Below are 25,094 nucleotides of genomic sequence, written 5' to 3'. Positions count from 1 at the left end.
ATCACTATTCATAGTATTTTAGTAAGACATAAAATGATATTTTTATATGATTTAAATATATCCTAAATACCTCTAAATTTATATAAGTTTATTATATTTTAAGATTGTACTTTAAAAGTTGATTGTTAAATTGTTGTGCCCTTGAATGTAAACTAATAGAAAGAAAATTTTTTATGGCGCAACAATTATAAACAAGTTAACTTAGCTATTTTAATCACAATGAAAAGTAATTCAATACAACAAAGGTTGTGTATTTTTTGATGTGCAAGTGCTACGATTGTGATATCATTTTTATCAAATGCTGAAAAATTAACTTCTAAATAATTCAATGAAAGAAATATTATAAGGCATTTGTCATCTTAAAAACACATGCTTGTTTCTCAACGTAATGCGACTCAAGAAAAATGGACAACATATGCATAAACTAAATCCAAAAACTGTGAATGTATGTCAACCAATTTATTTCAATAGTTTTATTTCAAAATAAAGATAAACATGCATAAAAAAATCATTGGCATCTACTTGTTAAGAAAAAAAAGGGTTATTCAAAGAGAAATTGCCATCTTCATTAAAGAGAGTCCATAAAGTTTTGTAAATCAATCATATAAAAACTACATTGACTACAAAATAATATCACTCCTTTTCTGGTCCAAAAGCTTATGAAAAAAGGAAAAAAGAAACATGATTCTTTATTCCTTGAATTTGTACCAATTAAATGGTTTTTACTTTTGTTTCGAGTATAGGGTCAAACGTCCACTCCAAACAATTTCCTGGTATGTTGACTTCAGTGTTATCCTCTTCGTGCTAGGGTAATCTGCTTGCCAACCGATCAGGAGGTATATGTTAAAGGTGCTCCAATGCTAAAGTCATCCTAGGTTAGATCGGTTTAAACAATTAATGCTATAATAAAAGTAATAAAAGTGTAATGAATGTTCGAACAACCATACATTTGACCTGTATTTATAGTCATCTCCACGAGTTTTTTGATTAGGGGCAAACAAATTGTGGCCCAATTCACTTTAAACCTTCCTATTGACATGTTTATGGTAATTAGATGTTTAGCTTATTTTAATAATGACCGGTCAGGTTTTTCCACATCCGAGCGGTCGATTACACTTCATTCCACATGGTTTGCACCGTATGTACATACATTACAACTTTATTCATCCATTAAGATGCTTCCAAGTATTTACAAGAGAGAGAAATTTCTATTCTTAACTTTATTTTATCCTTAATCCTATGATCAAGTGGCTACTCAATTTAACACATATCTTGAAACATCTTCAAGTGGCATGGCCTCCGCCATTGAATCATAATTTCTTCATCTTCATATTATCTTTTGTCTCTTTCAATTTTTGAATTGAATTGTTATTTCCTTTTCAAATTTCACATATTTTTGCATGCTTATAAGAATTTCTATCTTATCTTTTCTTTATATCATTGTGCTCTTATTTTTGCATTCTTGATCTTATTCCAATCTCATATGCAAACTTTCACACTTAATCCTATTAATTAAATCTATGTTTAAGTGGTGAATATCTTTAAGATTCAGTGTTGTTTATTTTATTATACTTTTAAAATTATAAGAAAATTCAAGTTTCAATGCTAAATCAAGGTCAAATATATTTAGACACTGATGAAGAAAATTGTGCCTAAAAAAACACCGCCAACCCAAACCATAGTCTACAATAACACAAAATCATTTTATCAAACACCTATGAAATCCACCCATCGTATCACTATTAACACAAAAAGATTGCTTGAAAATACTAAGTATTCTTCCATCTCATACAAAACAAGGATGATTTACTTGAAACTTGAACCAAGAATAGAGGAAAAAGTGTACCTAGCATAAGGAAATTATTGTCTAACACAAAAGAACACAACATAAAGAATATGCAAGGATACTTTTGTAATTAAAATCATTTTTTTTTACGTGGGATGACCTAAGGTTCATTAAAAATTTTATATTATAAGTCGTGTGACATCATTATCTGTCATAAATTTTAAGATTTATGTCGGACATCTAAGGTAAATTTTTGTTTATGGTTTTGCACGAAACCCCTTTCTTTGTCTCTTCTCCCCCACGTTTTCGACATTTCGGCTATCTTCCTTGGTTGTGGCTCCGACAACTGTGTTCCTAGGTACATTGGTGATCTAAAGTGTATTTTTCTTTCGTCTCAGTGAGTGGTTGTTTATGTTCGATTTGGTCGTAGGTTAAAATTTTTCATCGAGGTTAATGATCAAAACCTCCATTTAGTGTTTTAATTTATGTTGTGGTTGTTTTTGGGGATCTCATTCATGATAAGTTATAAATATCTTTATTGAATTGTTGTTGCTTTTATCACGTGTTATATAGATGTTCACTTTTGATATTGTAAATATCAAAATTAATTGTCAAAATTAAATTAAATAGAATTAAATTAAATAGATAGATGTAATGAGATTTTTAAAACTGGATTCAAAGTATTGGGATAAATAGTAAGAATTATAAGGACTACTTAACTATTTAAGTCCCTAGGAGTAACCTAATTATTAAGTGTTAACTTCATTTACAAAGGATTGTGATAATTAACATATCCCATTTGTAAGAATATTAATATATATGAGTAGCTTCAATACATAAGATAAATAATAGAAGGTCCTACAATATTACAAATTTTTATAAAAAAATAAATAATTCAATATCTTATATAAATCAATATCAACATTATTATACATTAAAATTATTGTTAACAAAAAATGAATTTATTTAGATATATGTGATGAAAACAATATTTACCTTTTATGATATACAGGATGATTGATTCATTTCAAAATGTTTATTTACTTATTTTTCTTAATGTTCATTTTTGGGTGATTTGCACCTCACTCTACACAAGTCGTTTTATTGTTTTCGGACTCAAATTGGCACTTGCTTCACAACATCTTTTAAATTATAAGCTCAATTAGTAGACTACATTTTCTTAGTGTATTTTTAGCATAACAATAGTTAAATATACAAAAAAAATGCATCAACCATACCTTATAGCACATTAAAACAATCATAAACTAAGCGGTGGGTTAAAAGTAAACCAACAATCATAGTCATAATAATAATAATTTGGAAATGATACTTATGTATTATGAGAATTTTGAAATTAAATATGCAAAAACATAAATTTAGAAATGATGCATTAAGGTAGTTAATTTCTTAAAGGGATATAAAATTTATTAAAAAAATTATTACTAATTAATATAAGGAGTGCAGAAGATTTAACGTAAGTTTATCCACAGGATTAATCATCGTAGATATTTTGTACTCCCTTTTACAAAAGTGAAGTGTAGGGATTTCTACATGGATGTAAAAGAAAATAGGTTGCATATTAGGAGAGAAAATTTATCCATTTCCAACTTTTGTGTTTGTTCCTTTCACTTCATCTGCACTTTGGTGTGTTTTGCAATTAACTCTACGCATTCTTTTTTTTATTAATGTATTCAAATTGAGACTAGGTTCACTAAAATCTTTATTTTTAATTTATAATCTCAATTAGCATAAAAATGATAGTATACCATATAACCCACAAAGAGAACACAATCATAAACTAAGTAATGGATTAAAAGTAAGACAACATTAATACACGTAATGATGATCTAGAAATTGTATTGATGTATTACAATATACTATAAATTATATAAGTCATTACAGAAAAGTAAATAACTACTTTCACATCATATTTCCTTCGAATACTTGTTTGGCATTTGTTCTGCCAAGTAAATATAGAAATGCCCCATAGCTCCGGTACGAAACTTGTTTTCATATATTGATTCTAGTGTTAGAATTTCACCATCTTCGATCTTTATAGAACCGGGTTTAGGATAACAAACTGACATTCCAACTAGGTAACCCTTTTCATTTCCCGCTTCTTTTCCAGTTCCGTATTTTGGACTTGAAGTGCATAAAACCCTTCCATCCTAAGTTAAGCATAATCGTAAATATAGAGATGATTCAATAAACTTGTTAATTTCTTATAAAGATGTAGATGTATCAACAAAATTTATTCCTAAAAATGAATATATGAATCACACAAAATTTAACGTGAGTTTATCTACATGATACAACTTACATGGGAACAACAAATATCAAATATTACCTGTCCATATAGAGTAACATTGACAACACCAGTGTGCATATGAGCAGTGCCATATATAAGATAACCACCTTTTGTCATTGGGATGTTTGCTTTCTTAACATGAGGGATGTCATTGTCATGATTTCTCGGGATCGTATACTCTGCCTATAACAAATTGAGAAATTTATTTTACTCACATACCGATGAAAAAAGTAATTAATAGCCTAATACCTTTGTTTGGAAATTAAATGAGTTTCAAAAGTTTGCTTATGATTTGTAAGGTATTGTATGTATTGAGTAAATCGTCTACCTGACAATCATGAATTGGTGTAGAACCATTTGATCTTACACGATCAGTTGAATCAAGTATATAGAACTTAAGAGGCACTTGGTGTTCATCCCAATCAACCCACTTTATTTTGTATCTCAGGGAAAGCTTTCTTGTTGGGCCACGAAAACCATTTCTTAATTTGCATTGTACGTTATCTTGACAACAAAAGAGTCCTCCTTTATAATTTCTAGGCAACAATTGACCGTTAATGCCCGTTGTTACATTGTAAAAGTCCTTTGGGAGATTCATAAGCTTACACCTACACTCTGTACAACCTTTTCTATCTTGTGTTCCACGTGTATCAATAACCATGATGCTAAACAACCATTTTTCATTAAATCCATGCTTTATTTTTGTAGGATTACCTAATTCAACTGCAAAAGGATCTGGAAGATTTGAAGATGTTCCTCGTGATTCTGCTCCCAAGCCCCAATAATGTGGAAGCAAAAAACCTTGGCATGCACCATCATTTCTTTCGAATTCGATACCATTGCGAAGGTCGTGAGATTGTTTAATGTACTCTGACATGGTAATGTTTTCAATATATTTTACAGCAAACCAATGATGAAGGTAAGTTTCATACAAAGGTACTGAATTACCATCTTCATCAACTACTTCAACATCAAAACTCTTGACCCCAATGTGTCCCCTTGGAAAGTCAATATCTAATAATGTTTTCACCACAATTTTTCCTGGTCCCACTTCAAAATTTTCAGACAAGAAAGTAGCTGACTTTATATGATTTTCATCCGACTCTAAAACAACTGAGTAAGTTGTGTCAAAGAGCAACATCATTATTGAAAATAAAATTATTGCTCCTTTAGAGATAATCCTCATATGAACCTACAACAAAATCGTTTCCATTAGCCATGAAAATATGTGTGTAGGATCATTCGTATGATAATCTTGTAGATGATTTAAAATGTAGTTAAAACGCGTGAATTGGATAAGATTGAAAAGAAAAGGCAAAGTAATAGAACATTCACAATAAAAAGTTCATACCGTGTAAGAAAACGATAATGTGTTGATCATGGTGATGATTTGTTCTTAGATGAAGATGTATGATCGTTTAAATATTAAAGCAGATAAATTTATACGTATATGAAATTAATTGCTAGTTTTATATATGGCGGATCAGTAAATGATGATATATTTGGCATAACTAATTTTTAAATTGATGTTGGTTGTCTCTTTTTAGTTGGTTGTATAAGATGTTTGGTGACGTATTTAAACCTAGATTAACATGTATTTACATAGTTTTACAGATCTAAACAACTATTTGGAAACTTTGTAACTAATTGTAGATGTAAAAACAACTTGATTAATGATTTTTTGGGCAAACTTGACATGGTTTCACTTTTATAGTTCTTTTTTTCCTAAATAGCAACATTCTAATATTATATGACATATGACAATAGGTTTTCAGTTAAATTATGCTTAAAAGATGAAAATAAAAAATATCAATCACATAACTTTAACAAAAGGAAGTTTATTCAAATAAAGAGTTAAGAAAGAGAAAAAAATAATAATTTTAATAACACTAATTAATGACACTTAAGACATAACACAATAAGAATGCAATTGTACATAGTGATAATTATAATATACAGGGTTGACTGAGTATGCATGATATTTCTTTTATCACTATTCATAGTATTTTAGTAAGACATAAAATGATATTTTTATATGATTTAAATATATTCTAAATACCTCTAAATTTATATAAGTTTATTATATTTTAAGATTGTACTGTAAAAGTTGATTGTTAAATTGTTGTGCCCTTGAATGTAAACTAATAGAAAGAAAATTTTTTATGGCGCAACAATTACAAACAAGTTAACTTAGCTATTTTAATCACAATGAAAAGTAATTCAATACAACAAAGGTTGTGTATTTTTTGATGTGCAAGTGCTACGATTGTGATATCATTTTTATCAAATGCTGAAAAATTAACTTCTAAATAATTCAATGAAAGAAATATTATAAGGCATTTGTCATCTTAAAAACACATGCTTGTTTCTCAACGTAATGCGACTCAAGAAAAATGGACAACATATGCATAAACTAAATCCAAAAACTGTGAATGTATGTCAACCAATTTATTTCAATAGTTTTATTTCAAAATAAAGATAAACATGCATAAAAAAATCATTGGCATCTACTTATTAAGAAAAAAAAGAAGGGTTATTCAAAGAGAAATTGCCATCTTCATTAAAGAGAGTCCATAAAGTTTTGTAAATCAATCATATAAAAACTACATTGACTACAAAATAATATCACTCCTTTTCTGGTCCAAAAGCTTATGAAAAAAGGAAAAAAGAAACATGATTCTTTATTCCTTGAATTTGTACCAATTAAATGGTTTTTACTTTTGTTTCGAGTATAGGGTCAAACGTCCACTCCAAACAATTTCCTGGTATGTTGACTTCAGTGTTATCCTCTTCGTGCTAGGGTAATCTGTTTGCCAACCGATCAGGAGGTATATGTTAAAGGTGCTCCAATGCTAAAGTCATCCTAGGTTAGATCGGTTTAAACAATTAATGCTATAATAAAAGTAATAAAAGTGTAATGAATGTTCGAACAACCATAAATTTGACCTGTATTTATAGTCATCTCCACGAGTTTTTTGATTAGGGGCAAACAAATTGTGGCCCAATTCACTTTAAACCTTCCTATTGACATGTTTATGGTAATTAGATGTTTAGCTTATTTTAATAATGACCGGTCAGGTTTTTCCACATCCGAGCGGTCGATTACACTTCATTCCACATGGTTTGCACCGTATGTACATACATTACAACTTTATTCATCCATTAAGATGCTTCCAAGTATTTACAAGAGAGAGAAATTTCTATTCTTAACTTTATTTTATCCTTAATCCTATGATCAAGTGGCTACTCAATTTAACACATATCTTGAAACATCTTCAAGTGGCATGGCCTCCGCCATTGAATCATAATTTCTTCATCTTCATATTATCTTTTGTCTCTTTCAATTTTTGAATTGAATTGTTATTTCCTTTTCAAATTTCTCATATTTTTGCATGCTTATAAGAATTTCTATCTTATCTTTTCTTTATATCATTGTGCTCTTATTTTTGCATTCTTGATCTTATTCCAATCTCATATGCAAACTTTCACACTTAATCCTATTAATTAAATCTATGTTTAAGTGGTGAATATCTTTAAGATTCGTGTCGTTTATTTTATTATACTTTTAAAATTATAAGAAAATTCAAGTTTCAATGCTAAATCAAGCTCAAATATATTTAGACACTGATGAAGAAAATTGTGCCTAAAAAAACACCGCCAACCCAAACCTTAGTCTACAATAACACAAAATCATTTTATCAAACACCTATGAAATCCACCCATCGTATCACTATTAACACAAAAAGATTGCTTGAAAATACTAAGTATTCTTCCATCTCATACAAAACAAGGATGATTTACTTGAAACTTGAACCAAGAATAGAGGAAAAAGTGTACCTAGCATAAGGAAATTATTGTCTAACACAAAAGAACACAACATAAAGAATATGCAAGGATACTTTTGTAATTAAACTCATTTTTTTTTTTACGTGGGATGACCTAAGGTTCATTAAAAATTTTATATTATAAGTTGTGTGACATCATTGTCTGTCATAAATTTTAAGATTTATGTCGGACATCTAAGGTAAATTTTTGTTTATGGTTTTGCACGAAACCCCTTTCTTTGTCTCTTCTCCCCCACGTTTTCGACATTTTGGCTATCTTCCTTGGTTGTGGCTCCGACAACTGTGTTCCTAGGTACATTGGTGATCTAAAGTGTATTTTTCTTTCGTCTCAGTGAGTGATTGTTTATGTTCGATTTGGTCGTAGGTTAAAATTTTTCATCGAGGTTAATGATCAAAACCTCCATTTAGTGTTTTAATTTATGTTGTGGTTGTTTTTGGGGATCTCATTCATGATAAGTTATAAATATCTTTAGTGAATTGTTGTTGCTTTTATCACGTGTTATATAGATGTTCACTTTTGATATTGTAAATATCAAAATTAATTCTCAAAATTAAATTAAATAGATAGATGTAATGAAATTTTTAAAACTGGATTAAAAGTATTGGGATAGATAGTAAGAATTATAAGGACTACTTAACTATTTAAGTCCCTAGGAGTAACCTAATTATTAAGTGTTAACTTCATTTACAAAGGATTGTGATAATTAACGTATCCTATTTGTAAGAATATTAATATATATGAGTAGCTTCAATACATAAGATAAATCATAGAAGGTCCTGCAATATTACAAATTTTTATAAAAAAATAAATAATTCAATATCTTATATAAATCAATATCAACATTATTATACATTAAAATTATTGTTAACAAAAAATGAATTTATTTAGATATATGTGATGAAAACAATATTTACCTTTTATGATATACAGGATGATTGATTCATTTCAAAATGTTTATTTACTTATTTTTCTTAATGTTCATTTTTGGGTGATTTGCACCTCACTCCACACAAGTCGTTTTATTGTTTTCGGACTCAAAATTGCACTTGCTTCACAACATCTTTTAAATTATAAGCTCAATTAGTAGACTACATTTTCTTAGTTTATTTTTAGCATAACAATAGTTAAATATACAAAAAAAATGCATCAACCATACCTTATAGCACAAATAAAACAATCATAAACTAAGCGGTGGGTTAAAAGTAAACCAACAATCATAGTCATAATAATAATAATTTGGAAATGATACTTATGTATTATAAGAATTTTGAAATTAAATATGCAAAAACATAAATTTAGAAATGATGCATTAAGATAGTTAATTTCTTAAAGGGATATAAAATTTATTAAAAAAAATATTACTAATTAATATAAGGAGTGCAGAAGATTTAACGTAAGTTTATCCACAGGATTAATCATCGTAGATATTTTGTACTCCTTTTTACAAAAGTGAAGTGTAGGGATTTCTACATGGATGTAAAAGAAAATAGGTTGCATAATAGGAGAGAAAATTTATCCATTTCCAACTTTTGTGTTTGTTCCTTTCACTTCATCTGCACTTTGGTGTGTTTTGCAATTAACTCTACGCATTCTTTTTTTATTAATGGATTCAAATTGAGACTAGGTTCACTAAAATCTTTATTTTTAATTTATAATCTCAATTAGCATAAAAATGATAGTATACCATATAACCCACAAAGAGAACACAATCATAAACTAAGTAATGGATTGAAAGTAAGGCAACATTAATACAAATAATGATGATCTAGAAATTGTATTGATGTATTACAATATACTATAAATTATATAAGTCATTACAGAAAAGTAAATAACTACTTTCACATCATATTTCCTTCGAATACTTGTTTGGCATTTTTTCTGCCAAGTAAATGTAGAAATGCCCCATAGTATTTAATTATAATTTTATTTAATTTTTATTATGAAAGGTGTTTTGGTAAATTTTAAATTTTATCTTATAATTTTTTTCTAATTTATCATATCAATTAAATCAATCATTAATTTTCATAAAATTTATCTTCAAATTCACTTACTTTATCATCTAAATCTACTCAAAAAAACACACACAATCATTCCTTTAAATCTACATAAATTCATCTTCATATTCTTTCAAGACTATCTCATCAAACGAATACTATCTAAGTCTTTCATTAGTTATCAATTGTACAATGCCATTTTTAAGGGTATATTCCTTCTTCATTTTGAATCATGATGCAGAATATTAGAGAAAAAGAAATTCAAGGGTCATCTTTTTCTTCATTCTCGATAAATCTTACCAATTTGCACAACCTTCAAACAACTAAGACCAAGTATTTCTCTCACTCTTCTATTCCACTTTTTCTCTTGTGAAAGAAATGTCTAAGTTTACAATTTCACGTGTCATTTACATTGTCACTCTCTTATAAACACGAATGTAATATAAGCAACAATGTTAATTATTTTTAACAAAAAACATTAGATTTAGACAAAAAAAAAAGAAAAATTGAAAGATCACATCCAATAAACCCTTAATTATAAATACCACAAGGCAAATAAAACCTATTAAAAAGGTAAATCTAAATAATATATATTTAATATAATTTGACAATTTTTTTTATCACAATAGTATAACAAATAAATTTCAATATAGTTTGATTTTATAATTTAAAAATTTATTGTATTAAAATAATAAATATTTGAAAAACAATCGTAATGGCAAAACAAATTTATAAATAAAAAGTAAACAACAACATATCTTTAGACAAATTTAATGAGTTGAGTTCAATATTAACATTAACACAATATAGATGCAATATTTGATGAATATGGAGTCATAAAAAATGTTTTCGATATTGATTACATATTAATAACTACAAATATAGTGACAAATAATAAACAAAATTCGTTTTATTACTACTTTTAGAATTTGTTTTTGATGATGAAAACTGCAAGTTCCATTACAGATTCTGCACTTGTTTCCATTTCAGATTGCTCTTTCTTGAATTAGCATTAAACCACTGCAATACATGTATAAACTTGCACCAAAATCACCAAACTCAAAATAGTGTATTAGTTTACTAAAGAAAGTACCTAACTAGGCTAACCTCTACTCTACTTTAACTAAACTATTTAAAACTAATGCCAACTTAATAAACTGCAGAATTTTAAAATATAAGAACAGAACTCATTAATCCTACATTATCTTAGTATTACAGCATCAACATTAAATCTAACAAGGCCTAATCTCTAACAACATCATCCTATCCATGGTAGTTAGAATCGTACGATTCGTATCGTGATACAGTTCAAATTTCGTGTCCCACGAAACGTATCAGTAGATGAATTGTTTCCTCACTTGAATCGTGACTTGAATCGGCTGAATCGTGTTGGAATCGTATGATTCCCGATTCAGTTTTGTTTCACCCGATTCTGTCCACGCTTACACTTTCCCAAAATACACATCTCACAAAGCGACACACTGCCTACATGCTACTCACACCGGATACGCTTCACGCAACATACAATACACATCGAAAATGAAAAAACCCAACAATCTGAAGAGTCACATTGGATGGAAATTTGGTTATAAATTAAGAAGGGAAAAGAAAAGAAGGTGGAGAAAAAGCATAAAGTGGAAGAGAAAAGAAGAAGCATAGAAAACCTGACTGCTCGTGAAGAATCATTTTCGTGAAGAAGAAAGCACCGTGAAAAAGAAAGCATCGTGAAAGCATCTGAAACAGGTTTGCTGAAGTGTTTTCTGCTGAAGTGTTTTTTGCTCAAATGTTTTCTGCTCGCATCTAAAATGGCTTTTTGATATATTGCTTTTTGATGAAGTTTCTAGATTTTTAATTTTAATAATATTTAATTTACTGAAAAAGTAGATGTACATAACATCAACCTTTTATTTCACTTTTTTCTGAAATCTTCACACATGATCTTTATGTACCTTTTTATTTTTTGTTTAAATTCCATCTTAGAGCAGAAAGCTCAAAAGATATTCACGTGATCTTTCTTTACATTTCTTTTTCAAATAAAATATACTTTTCTTTTTCAAATAAAATAAAGCTTCATAGTTTATCAAAACATAATTAATCTTTATGATCTGTAACATTTCTTTTTCAAACAAAATATATGTTTCTTTTTATATTTTTTTATTCTGAATGTTAATTTATATTTTTTTTTAAGAAGAAATATTAGTTTGAATTTATTCTTATTTGTAGAATTAAAAAGAGTATGACTCAAACAAGGAGAAAGAAAGAAATAGATAATACATAGAGTCATTATGAGAGTGTTCCTCCTCATAGACTTTTAGTCAAGTGCAAATATTGTTCACATACTTGTTGGGGTGGTGTTGCAAGAATGAAACATCATCTTGCTGGAACAAAGGAGAATGTCGTTGCTTATACATATGTTCCTGATGATGTTAGAGAAATGTTTTTGAAGTTGTTAGAAGATAAAGAAAAAATAAAAGAAGCAAATCGGGTAGATTGTTTTGGAAAAACAAATATTCAATGTAGTAAGAAGGGGAAACAAGGAGTTACAAAACAACAAACCATAAATGAAATGTTTAAAGATAGAGAGTTGGTGATTCAAGATATTTGCAACTACATATAGGGGAATGCTTTGCCATTTAATTTGGTAAGAAGCTCCTTATTTACCCAAATGTTGAAATCTGTTGGGGAATATGGAAAGGGTTTAAAGCCTTCAACTTATCATGAAGTTAGAGTATCTTATCTGAAAAAAGCGGTTGACAATATTCAAGGTAGTTTGGAGAAATATAAGGTTGAATGGGAAAAATGGGGATGCACTTTTGATGAAGGATTATCTTGTTCCTTTTTAAGATTATTGAATATGGTGTGAGTTGATTAAGAAAGCTAAGTGAAATCCCCACTGGACATTAAGATAGCAAGCTATCTAGATGTGAAGGTTCCTTTCACAAAACTCAAGAGAAGAAGATAATGAATTGATTCAAAACAAAAAGGAAATGGAAAGCACATAAACCATAGAAAACCAAGAACAATCAAAGGAAGAAGAAAACATAAAATGGAAAGGAAAGAAATGGTAAAAATGTGAGAAGCACGCCACTACAAGGCTAGGCTAGAAGCCATGGCAACCTTGAAGATGAGTGGATGTGTGCTGCCACTTGCTATGCAAGATAAGGCTTAAAAGTATTCACTCCCAAGGGAGGAAACTCTCACAAATGGTTGAGACACAAGAGTGTTTTTACTTCAAAATGTTCAACCCTTTTACATGTCTAGGAGCACCCCTTATATAGAAGAGCTTAGGGGCCTCTAAGTAAATAAAAAATACCTAAGGATGTCTCTACAAAAACCTAACCCTATCTTCTAGAAACTAGGTCAAATAAGGTTACAAAAAAATGAGAGACAAAAGAGCTAGCTATGGTGTGTGCAAGGCTAATTTCGTTCTAGCACAAAAGGAGACAAAGAATGTGTCTCATATGTCTCCAAAAAGTGGCCAAAGAGTGCTAAAAATAAAGGAGACCAGAGGTACATAGGTACACTTGCTTCATGCCTTTTACTTTATGCTTTATGCCTTTGCTTTACTCTCTCTTCCACATCATTTATGCTCCCCAATCACCATGCGCCACCTAGCATTGCTTTCTTACTCCTAATTAACCTACAAAGCAAATAAACATAGATTAGCATGTTGGCTTAAGTCAAGTCAACTATAGTCAATAAGTCAAACCTAGTCAAAGGTCAACAAGTCAACTAAAGTTGATTCAACTAAGTCAACTTTGGGAATCAAAAATAATAAACACAAATGAAAAGGGATGAAGGATTAGTGAACTTCCTTTCTAAACATGCTTAGTCTTCTTAAGCATGTGCCTTCATCCTTGGTTGGGGTCAATCCTTCATCAACTTTGATGTGTGATGGTTGGACAGATGGAAAAGGGAGGTCTCTTACCAACTTTTTAGTTAACAGTCCAAGCGAAACAGTGTTCTTAAAATCTATTGATACCAGTAATGTGATCAAGGATGCTAAACAAATGTTTGAATTGTTAGATTCTATGATTGAAGAAATTGAGGAGGATAATGTCGTGCAAGTTGTGACAGATGGTGCTTCTAATTTTGTGGTAGCAGGAAAGATGTTAGAAGAGAAGAGAACTAAACTATTTTGGTCTCCTTGTGCAGCTCATTGCCTTGACTTAATTCTTGAAGACATCGGTGAACTTCCAGTATTTTACAATACGATTACAAATGCCAAAAAAGTCACAACTTTCATTTATAGACACACATGGGTCCTAAATTTATATAGAAAATTAGAAAACACTACACTTTCTTAGATTACAATTTCATAGATAGATTTTAACACCTACTTTTTATTTTTATATTAGATTTCATTATGACAAAAACTTCAATCCGGATGAAGAAGTTTCATATGGTTTTGTATGAGACCATAGAAAAAATGATCCCTGATAAAAGGATTAGATTTCAACTTGATCAACAACTTGATAGATTCAAGAAAGCCCAATGGTTATTTGGAAGAAGCATCGCAATTGACATTAGGGATAAGAAGCAACTTGGTATAAATTTTATTTTTTTTTTCAAGATTTTATTAAAAGCATAATTTCACAATTATAAATGTTTAGTTTTTTATTTGACATTGCAGCTCTTTGGTGGGAAAGTTATGGTGTTTAGGTAAAAAGTTGCAAAATCTAGCAATGAGAATTTTAAGTCTCACTTGTAGTGCTACTGGTTGTGAAAGAAACTAGAGCATATTTGATCAAGTCCATACCAAAAGAAGAAACCGTTTGGAACAAGAAAGACTAAATGCTCTTGTCTTTGTTAAATATAATATTCAACTTGAAATGAGACAAAAGGTTAGAGAAGAGAAAGGAGATACTTATGATCCTATATGTCTATTTGATATTGAATAAGATGATGAGTATTTTACTGAAAAAGAGGATCCTTGTCTACCAAACGATGTTTCATGGATGGATATACATGAATCTTTTACTCTTGAAGAGGGAACTCCAAGCAAGAAAAGGAAGAGGGGTCCAAGTAACTTAAACATAAAGGGAAAATCTACTACACCAGCAAATGATGATGGAATTGAAGGGATGGTTGAAGAAGTTGAGGAAGAGGATGAAGAAGAGTTGCCACATAATGTTATATTAGGTGAAGAAGATGATCTAAGTGACATTGATCTTGGAGATGATGAATGAAAGAATAAAATTAAGATGTAACATTTAAATTGGAGATCTTGACTTAATTATAATATATGATATTTTTAATGTTTTTTATTTATCATGTATCTTACGATTCGTATTAAGATTCGATTCACGATTCAAAAAAAATTCACAAAACGGTTCACAATACGAATCTCAATTCAATAACCATTTGAACTAAGTAAACTAGCTAACTAATCAAGTGTAACATGGAATGCACGATTCAATCAATTTTTCAGGTTTCCCAACTTTAGAAAATGTATTCTAGTGTTCCTTGACATTTCCCATAGTTGGCACAAAGCTAGGAGATCAAATTACAGAAAGTCAACTTCAAGGTCAACTTTTTAGCTTTTGTTTCAAATCTGTCACAACTAGTTTCTCGCCCAACAGAAGTTGTTCCAATCGGCACTACTTTGTTGTTGGTTTTTTTATGCTGGTTAGCTCTTGATTAGACTTTAATCAACACTCTTTGACTTTCCTTTATTTAATTTTTCTATACCACTTCAAGTTGCACAAGTGAGCTCTTCAAAGCCAAAGAAAAACACTTAAACTAACTAATCTAGCTATTAAATTATATTGACTAATAATCTTCATAATCAGGAGAAGATTCTTCATTTAAATTTTCATCCTCCTGGTTATTTTGTTGTTGGGGGTGTGACTGGGGTTGAGGAATTTCATAGTTCTGTTGATTAGGGTTTGGCAGTGGATGTGGTTGTTGAAGACGAGTCTGAGCATCAGGAGGGAGATATTGAATAACTAGTGATTGAAAGGATCGAAACTCAGACCTCAATTGATCATTTTCCTCCAGACTCCATGAAAGTTGTTACCTAATATTAGTGAGGTCCTTAGTATTAGAAGAGGAGGAAGTTAGTAGTTGGTTCATGCTTTCATTTGAACTTGTATATTTCGCAACAAGTTGGCCAATCGCATAAAGTCTTCCTTTCTTTTTTCCTCCAATAGTCTCAATCCAACACTTAGTCCTGATATTCTCGTCTTGTGTAGGATCAACAGAGGACTGCTCTTGTGTTTTATCAACATCACAAGAGGAAACCTCAAATCTGTCTTGGGAAAGCCTGATTTGAAATTCTTCTTGTAAGTACAAAATGAACAATTATTATTATGTAATGGTGTGTGTGTATATATATATATATATATGTATATATGTATATATATATGTATATATGTATATACATACATATATATACATATATATATATATGTATATATATATATATGTATATATATGTATATACATATATATACATATATATATATATACATATATATATATATATATATATATATATATATATATATGTATATATATATATATATGTATATATATATATATATATATATATATATAAGTTTAAGAGTAAATAATATTAAACACTAAAAGAGACTTACATGTGTCTTCCTTGACCTCTCATCCACATACTAGCCAGTACCTTTCCGGATATGTGTTTGTTGAAAGACTTCATCAAGAAACACTTACCGTCCCAACTCACGTGCCTACAACAAAATACGTTGTAAATTTGATTTGATGTCAAACTTTAAAAACGTAGGTCAAATGTGAATAATATAAACAGTTAATGTGTGATGAGCTGTGAAAACAAACTACCCTAAAGTAATAGATGAAGTTATCTTAATTATATTTGAATAAAATTCAACCATGGATGATGTTTTTAAATAGAATTGGTGTTTTTGTTTTCATGTTGGCATACCAAAACAAAAATAAGAAGTCATTTCCTATATTTGAGTCAATATATGTTTTGTGTATTGAATCATCAGATATGTTTTCATTATTATACCATTAAAGAAGTGTTAGAAATAAGAATATCATTCAACTTGATGCCTAATTTCATTTTTAAATTACATAAACTACGTTGCATAAATTTCTTATGACATGTTGCCCTATACTAATTGAATTGTTGAAGGAAGCCTATAGCAAAATTTTTGGAAATAGGAAAAGAGTGGCAAAGCCAATTAATTATTCCAGGTTTGAACAAAACTCATGAATAGTGGTTCAAAGTGAAATCAGACTTCATTTTAAAAGGGTTTTTTAAGTGTTGAACTCAATTCACGCAACCATTGCATACAAAACCAAAACAGGTATAAAGTGATGAATAATCAATCCATCAATTGTCTAACTATTCATAATGGCATTTTTTAAACCATGCACACTCAAGTTCATAACCTATCACACCTATGGTTTATAAGTCCTTTTTATTGCAAAGGGTTTAATTTCCCAAGTTAGAATTAAAGTTCATCCACAATTGTATTTATATTTCATTTAGAAATCCTTAATCACTCTCATCCACATTTGGTTCAGAACTACACGAAATCCCTAATCAAACACCTTCATCGAACAAAAAACAAAACATAACACAATTAGGGCGAGAGAGAGAGAGAAAGAGAAAGGGAAAAATGGGCACACCTAACAATGGCTCAAGTCTCTTGTAGACACCTCATAATAATGCAACTTCAATGCGACCACTGGCTTGCGAAAAACAATCTAATGAGAGTGAGAACATACAGAGGGATAACAACGAGAGTGAAAACAACGATGGTGGGTGAGACAATTACTGATGGCCAACGATAGTGAGATCGAGGGAGGACGACGACAACCCTTGTTGAGTTCCCTCTGTAACACCTCAACTAAAACTTGCTGCTACTAGATCACTATAAAAATATGAAATAAATATGGCAGTTATAAAAAACTGTCATAATTTGTTTCATAATACAACAGTTTTTATGTGTCGTATTTTGAATGCAAAATATGGCACTTACACATGCCATTGTATTCTCATTATACATTCCTCTTCGCGACCAACTTTTTCCCTGGCACTATCTTTCCCTCCAAAATATTTTTTTTATTCTCCTTTCATCTAATTATTTTTTTTATTAAAAGATAAAAATTGAATTTTAATATACTGTCTGGAAGAGACCAAACAAAACCCTAAAAAATCCTCTCACTCAACCCTACCTACGCTCTAGATGCCAACACCTCAATGTTTCCATTGAAGCCAACATCTCTTCGTTTCCACGACACCTCACCTTTACCACAACGCCACGCCACCAGAGATCACATAAGTCATTGTTGCTCAACGTTTCCACTAGATTTCGTCGTGACTTCCTTCGCACTCCGATTGCGACCCAACAACGTCTCCACGTTTCCAAATCTCCACCTTTCCACAAGACCTTGCCATCAGCCAAGACCACTGCACTATCGTGGCTGTCGACTTCCTCACTGGAGGTCGCAGTACTCGTTGGTGCAAGTGGACTTCCTCGGGACTTCCTTTGCCACACAAATTGGGGACCAGCAACGCATGCTTTGCCAAACAACTTTGATGACTTTGACAACTCCGACACAATGTCGAATAGGGTTTTCGCTTTCGCTTTAGTCGTGAGTTATTTCTCCTACGTATTCATCCCCTGCCCAAACCCTCAACGAATCAGACACACCAATAGTTGCCACGAGCATTCGCTCTGCATCCCTTAATTTTCGGCAAAGCCATTATTGGCACAGACGAGGTCCTTCCACCTCTTTCCCTTTGTAACGATTTCCTTTTTTATTGGTTTACACTTTGATTATTGAATAATCTGCGATTCATATTCTTTGCTCTAATTAATGAGTTAATTGTGGATGAATGTAACATTGAGTGTGCTCTGTTGCTTTTGATTGAAATTGAAAAAATATCAATGCGTTGAGAAGTCTAATTTCGCTGTTCTGTTGTAATATTGCACAAGTGTTTGATTTAATGAATGCGTTTTTAGTTAATTTAAGGTTTTAATTGGAAGTTGGAACTACTAGGTCCCGCGCTTCAATGCTATGTTCATATGTTTTTGTACTACTCTCACTGCTACCTCCACAAAGACTCCAACTCCAACCTCAGTAAAGTAAGACTAATCATTGGATTTTAAAAAAAATGGTGTGAAACAGAAGTCTGTGTCATTTATTGATGCTTAATTTTCTTGACAGGAAAGGAGTAATGTCGGGGGTCTCAATTTTCCTTGGAAACTATTTTGGAGCCATCAAGAATTGGATTGCCTTTCAGATTTACAATTCTCAACCTCTTTCTTTTTCTTATTCCAGGGTTTTGTTTTGAATTGGGTTGCCATTCATGACAATTGCAATTGTGAAGGAAAATCTTTTTTGTTCTCCTGGTAGCTCTTGTGGGTCAAATATAAATGCCATTTAATAAGTATATTCTAGATTGGTTAATGGTTGAGTCCACTTATCATTGGTAAAAATATAATAGTAAGTTTATGTTTGATTATAGAATTCATGAACTCTGAAATCTAGATTGAGGGTGGAATTATTTCTTTAAAAAGTGTAATGAGAATAAAGTATATGTAGCATATTTGGTAGTTCTTGATTCCATTGTTTTCAGGGTGGAGGCCACACAGCTCCAGAGTACAAACCTGAAGAATGCCTTGCCATGTATAGTAGATGGCTATCTAAGAGGCCTTTGTAGGAACAACCAAAGAATAAGGTCATTTCTTATATTCTTTAGAGAGTTACTTTTAACCCAATGGGATTAAATATTGCTAATAGTGGTAACCATGACACTCCAATCGTATGACATCTACAACTGTGAAGGCAAGTCTGTTCTGTTCTTCTTACTGCTCTTGTGGGTCACACGTAGACTCTATTTGATGATGGTATTTTAGATAGGTGAAGAAAGGATAAATTTAAAGGATCTTGTTTACAAAAATAAATTTAAATAGTGGATGCAGTGAGAATGAAGTATAAGGCGATATTTGCTAGTTCCTTATTTCATTGTTTATACTAATATACTTTCAAGGTGGAAGACAAATAGCTCCAGAGCCCAATCCTAAAGAATGGCAATTCTCAAGGTAGATTTATTTTTTTAACCAATTAAAGATAATTATTATCTTTCTAAAGACACAATGCAAGGGTTGTTGGATCCTTAATCCAACTTTGGTATTTGAATAATTGGATATTAAAGATATTAAGGTTGTACCAATTTAAAGTGATCACATTGTATTAAAGTATTTTGATAGTTATGTATGTGAAAGATTAAAAGACCTTTAATTTGTAGTAATTTTATTTTATAATAGATAATAGAAATATCCATTACTGTGAATCTGGTTTTTTATTTTGATACATTTTCAAATCACATTTCCATTTTACTTATATATAGATTTTACAAATTGGAAAATCTAGATTTCCAATCTAAATTGGCAGTAGACTCAGATTTGATTTCAAATTGGAAAATATTAGTAATTTTCTAGCTTGCTTTTTTGGAGAAATTAATAGTTTAGCTACTTATAATTGATGGGAAGGGTCTTTTTATATAATTTTTTGTTGGAGTTGCTATTATATCCAGGTTTTAACAAAATTCCTCGTTGATTCCCTGTACATGTTGGCCTTCAAATCTTGTCCAAGTGTTTTTATTCAAGTATTTTATTATTCTTTTGCATGATTTATGCATTTTTTTTCTTTTTATTGATATATGAATGAATGAGAAAGATATATGGGTATTAGCTATTGCTATGTTATTTTGTTAGTTTTGGTTTTCAACTCAACATTATTATACTTGCCTTTGAACTATTATAAGAAAAAATTAAGCACTTGCTTTTGAAGGGAGTAGGAACTTATGCAGGTGACGACTCAAGACAGCCAAGTAAGCATGGGTTGGAGCAAGAATTTCAACAAGATAGTGAAGCTCCATAGCCAAATGACGTAAGATAAAGCAAGGAGACAAAACTAGTTAGGAACATAGATATAGAAATTTAGAAAAATGTGTTATAATAATGTAAGATCTTATTTTTGTTTGGTTTTCAACATGTAAACGTTTGGATGATGTTGGAAAATATTAATTATGAATGAAATATTTGTGATCAAAAGTTTATCTATTGTGATATATATTTTTTACTTTTTCTTATTTTATGAAAAATAGGTTAAAATAATTTTACATTCAAATTACAGCAGTTCGAAACGTCGTATTACATTTCAGTACAAAGCAAATAATGGCATTTGTAGGTGTTGTACTTTGCATTGGAACTATTTTAAAATAAACAAATTATGAGAGTTTTAACTGCCATTATTTGCACAATGCATTAAATGATGGGTGTTGCGACGGTTCGCATAAGACTGTCATATTATACATTGTGGCGGTAGAATCTATGGCGGTATGCGAACCCGCCACATGCGCAAAAAGTGGCAGTCATAAGCGTCATCATATACAACAAATAATTGTCGTATTTAATACGATTTTTTATAGTGGATGTTCAGGGAAATTAATTTGTATTCTTTTAACAAATACCGGAATAAAAACAAAAAAAAAAAAAAATACGTCAGTCCAATGTATCGTCTATTAAACATACATGATATTTATACGAATAAAATGTTAACATACATATAAGTGTATGTAATAGAAGTTTGTTTATATTTTACAACAAACTAAAGGTACTTTTAGTTTGAAATACATCACAAACAAGTTACACTATATCAGTTGTAGCTTTAACAAAATCCAAAGTTACATGAAAAGTTAATCTAGACAATCTCATTGTTACATGTTAGGTCTCCATTTTCTTCCTCTGAAAAATAAAGAAAGGGCGAGTCTTTCCCTTAACTCTAAAACTTCATATAACATTTCAAAACATGGTTGTTTAATAAACTTGCAATTGAATGAAATAACTTCACAAAAGTTTAAATCTTCATAATATCATAACTAACCATGCCAAAAATATCAAAATCAAGTTAATCAATTCCATATGATTTGAATCTAAGATATCAAATTCCTCATTATCAATCTTTTAATAATCATATTTGTATGATTCTGAGTTTCAACTCATGAGCATATTCATCTCACATTCTTTCTTTATATAGTTTAGGTCCCAAACACTGCCATTAGACTTTTCTGAATCATAATGGCCTTACGCCAATATGGATAGTGCCAACAGACTAAACATTCTCATTGGTACAACATGTGCGTTATTCCACTTTCCTGATCTTACACTACAGTCAAGAAGACGATCGAGAATAGAGTGTGAGACCTTTGAATTTTTGAATACCCGACTAATGGTGTATGTCAATCCAGAGTATTTATATCACCACCCTCCATTCTCTTAGGTCTACCCGACCTTTCTCTGAACTCTATACCCTATGTATCTCTATACTATCCATACAATCCTTTTTATTCTTAATTTCTATACTTTGATTTACAATCATCCTTTTGCGTTATCTTTATAATTCTTGAGACTTTTAACATTTTCAGAACATTAACAACTATGTTTCTAATTTTTCATTATTTTTAAAATAGTCCAAACAACCAAATTAAAAAGAGTTTAAAATCAACACCCAAGCTAGCTCCTTCTTGACTTGCACATGTCATCTCTTACGTATGCGATCCAGACCCTTGAGGGGGTTACTTGCGGAGAGGGCTCCAACGATCAAGTCAGCAAAAGGGCTCTTCAAAAGTCAAATCTCAGATTAGGGAATTAATGAAAGCGTACCTCTTAATTACTGGGGTCCATGCATATTTATAGAGTTATGAATTATATTTGTCATTCTTATGGGCTGGGCCCCCTTTAGTTGTGTTGGGCCAACGTTTGGGTCCTAGATGGGCCTAGGTAAGGCCCAAGTCCTGTGCTAGCGTTGTTGACACTAGGGGCTTTGTTTGTAACGTTCTAAGTTTGGGGTTAACAACCCCTTATTATGTCTTGTCCTTTACCGTAGGCGGCTCGGGCCGCTATGTGATCATGCTTAACTGGTTACTTATGCAATGGTTATTTGTGGGGCTATACCTAGGCGGTTTTGGCCGTGTAGTTACACTACTCTGACTAGGTATAGTACACCAGTCCCCCAGCCTTTGTCGAGACAGGTGTCTCGTCAAAGGTTTAGGATTTTATGAGTCGTGTTATCAGTTGTGGTGTTTATTTACTATGTTGAATTTTGGTGATGTAGGTTACCGTGACCGTGTGCTCTTTCGCCCGTGTAGTTTCTGGTAAGAAATTTATTTTATTGGTGGGGTATGGTATGGTAGTCCCCCAGTCTTGAAGTGTTAAGAAGAATGTTAAGACTATGGTGGATGCAATGATGGCAGGTGAAGGGGTGTCAGGTGTCAGGAGTTCAATCAGAGGGGATTGCGCTACCATTTTGAGTTTTGCGATGCTTCGCATTCGTTGTGACACTTCATCTGTTAGGTGTTTTAGGCGGGAAAAGTTGTAGCGGTTCAGATGCTTGGCTATAAATACAATTGCTGAAGAAGATTTATTCACCTTGGTTCATTTGCAAGATGTTTGAGAGAAGTTATTTGTGTGTGTGAGAGTTGTCTGATACGCTCCTTATTTTTGCCGTCATGCTGATATCTCACGTATGTCAAGTGTTAGTGATAGTGTGTCATTATCTAGTTCGGGTAGTGGGAGTGAACGTTTAGGGGGAGACGGGAGTAGTCGGTCAGGGAATGGGAGTAATGGTCAGTTGGTTGGTGAGGGGAGGATCCCAATGGAGACAACTACTGAAATAAGAGAGGATCCACCAGAGGAAGTAGCAAAAAGTAGTTGACCGATAAATGCCGGATACGGATAGGTGGCTGAGGATGTGCGGACGCAACATTCCTTATTCAGATGGTCACGATTGTTGAAGTCTTGGCTGAATTGCATTTCTATATTCGAGAGGGAGTGGGGTCAGTAAATATGGTGGTGCAGGAAGTAGCCAAGGAAGGTGTGTGTAATGAAACATGGCTGCAAAAAGTAACAAGAAACACGTCCACAATAAAAAGGGGTGCGGGGTTAACAAATATCAGGTGCGCGGGGTTAACAAATATCATATGTGCAAAGAATAAACATGTGCAGAAAAATACACAGGGTTTGAGAACATTAAAAGTGGTGGTGTAGGAAGTTAACAAAATTAGTTTTAAGTCTAAACCAAAATAACTCTTAAACATAAAAATAAGCTTAAAGAGGGTTTCTTCTTCCTCTACGTGAGCGACACCAACCCTCACTCACGGCCGACCAAGCCCAGCGTCAACGACGGTGACCACCGCCGAAAGAGCTGCTAGCGCTTGCATCACCGATTCTCCTTCGTTCCCTTCCACGCGCGAGTGCTCTCTCAATCTTCCAAAGTCTTCTTCCGTGATACACGAGCCACTCCTTCCAGCTCCAATGTCTCGACCTCACAAGCTTCCCGGCCTGTCAAAGCCACTAGCGACGACGCCAATCGCTACCAAAAGCCTCTCCGACCTCCGTCGCATCCTAAACGTCTCTCATTCTTCTTCAAGCGTGAGCCACACCAAATCTGGAATCCACGACACCGAGCCTAACCATCGTGTGACCAACCATGATCGAAGTCGCCATTGATTCGCCCACTTGATGGTTTTATCTCCTCTTACTATTTTCTTTTCCTGATTTATGCTAGGTTGGATAAATGGATTTGGGTGTTTCACTGCATCGGTGGCTCGAGGATGATGAATGACGTAGGTAGAAAGGTGGGTTTCGCATGTTGTATTGTTTTGCTTGTTGTGTATGAAGATTTTGGTGAATTGGAGGTAACTGTGGGCATGTGAATCTTGTAGAAGATGGGGGTGGTGGTTTGGTGGTTTTCTGGCATGTGTGTGAAAGAAGCGAGTAGTGTCGGTTCGGTGCTATTATCGAGTGCTATTATGGATTTAGCGGAAAATGAAGAGTGGTGGTGAAGTGCGTGTACTTGATTTTCTGAGTGCAGGTTGGAGATGATGGTTCTATCAATGGGGATCAGAGGTTAATCAACGTGGGGGTTAAGGATTGTTATGGATTGAAATGAGATGCTGCGGATTGAAATAGAGAATGAGTTTTTTGTGTATTGTTGATGCTAACTATATTAGAGAGAACGAACAAAGAAGGGTGAGGATTGGTGGTTGATTCTGGCTGGCTATGTAAGACCCATGAAAATTAATTAATTAAATAATTAATTAATTAATAAATGCGGGTAGAAAGCGCCTTTATGGCATTAATTATTG

The 25,094-nt window shown here is 31.8% G+C and overlaps 1 protein-coding gene and 1 pseudogene across 1 annotated transcript; one reads left to right on the top strand and one right to left on the bottom strand.

Annotated features, from left to right (window-relative positions):
* Positions 1-3,711: 3,711 nt before the first annotated feature.
* LOC114165077 (uncharacterized) lies at positions 3,712-5,518 on the bottom strand. Its single transcript, XM_028049731.2, has 4 exons — positions 5,446-5,518; positions 4,423-5,286; positions 4,134-4,277; positions 3,712-3,954 (listed from the first exon to the last, which is right to left on the bottom strand). Exons 1-4 carry the CDS (start codon positions 5,473-5,475, stop codon positions 3,712-3,714), a joined length of 1,281 nt encoding a protein of 426 aa, XP_027905532.2. The 5' UTR covers positions 5,476-5,518.
* Positions 5,519-12,170: 6,652 nt separating this feature from the next.
* On the top strand, positions 12,171-15,123 carry LOC146882391 (uncharacterized; annotated as a pseudogene).
* The last annotated feature ends 9,971 nt before the right edge of the window (positions 15,124-25,094 follow it).

This window comes from Vigna unguiculata, chromosome 10 (assembly GCF_037176805.1).
Source record: "Vigna unguiculata cultivar grain cowpea cultivar isolate G323 ecotype 2 chromosome 10, ASM3717680v1, whole genome shotgun sequence".
Taxonomy (NCBI): Eukaryota; Viridiplantae; Streptophyta; class Magnoliopsida; order Fabales; family Fabaceae; genus Vigna; species Vigna unguiculata.
This window is presented reverse-complemented; position numbering and strand designations above follow the sequence as displayed.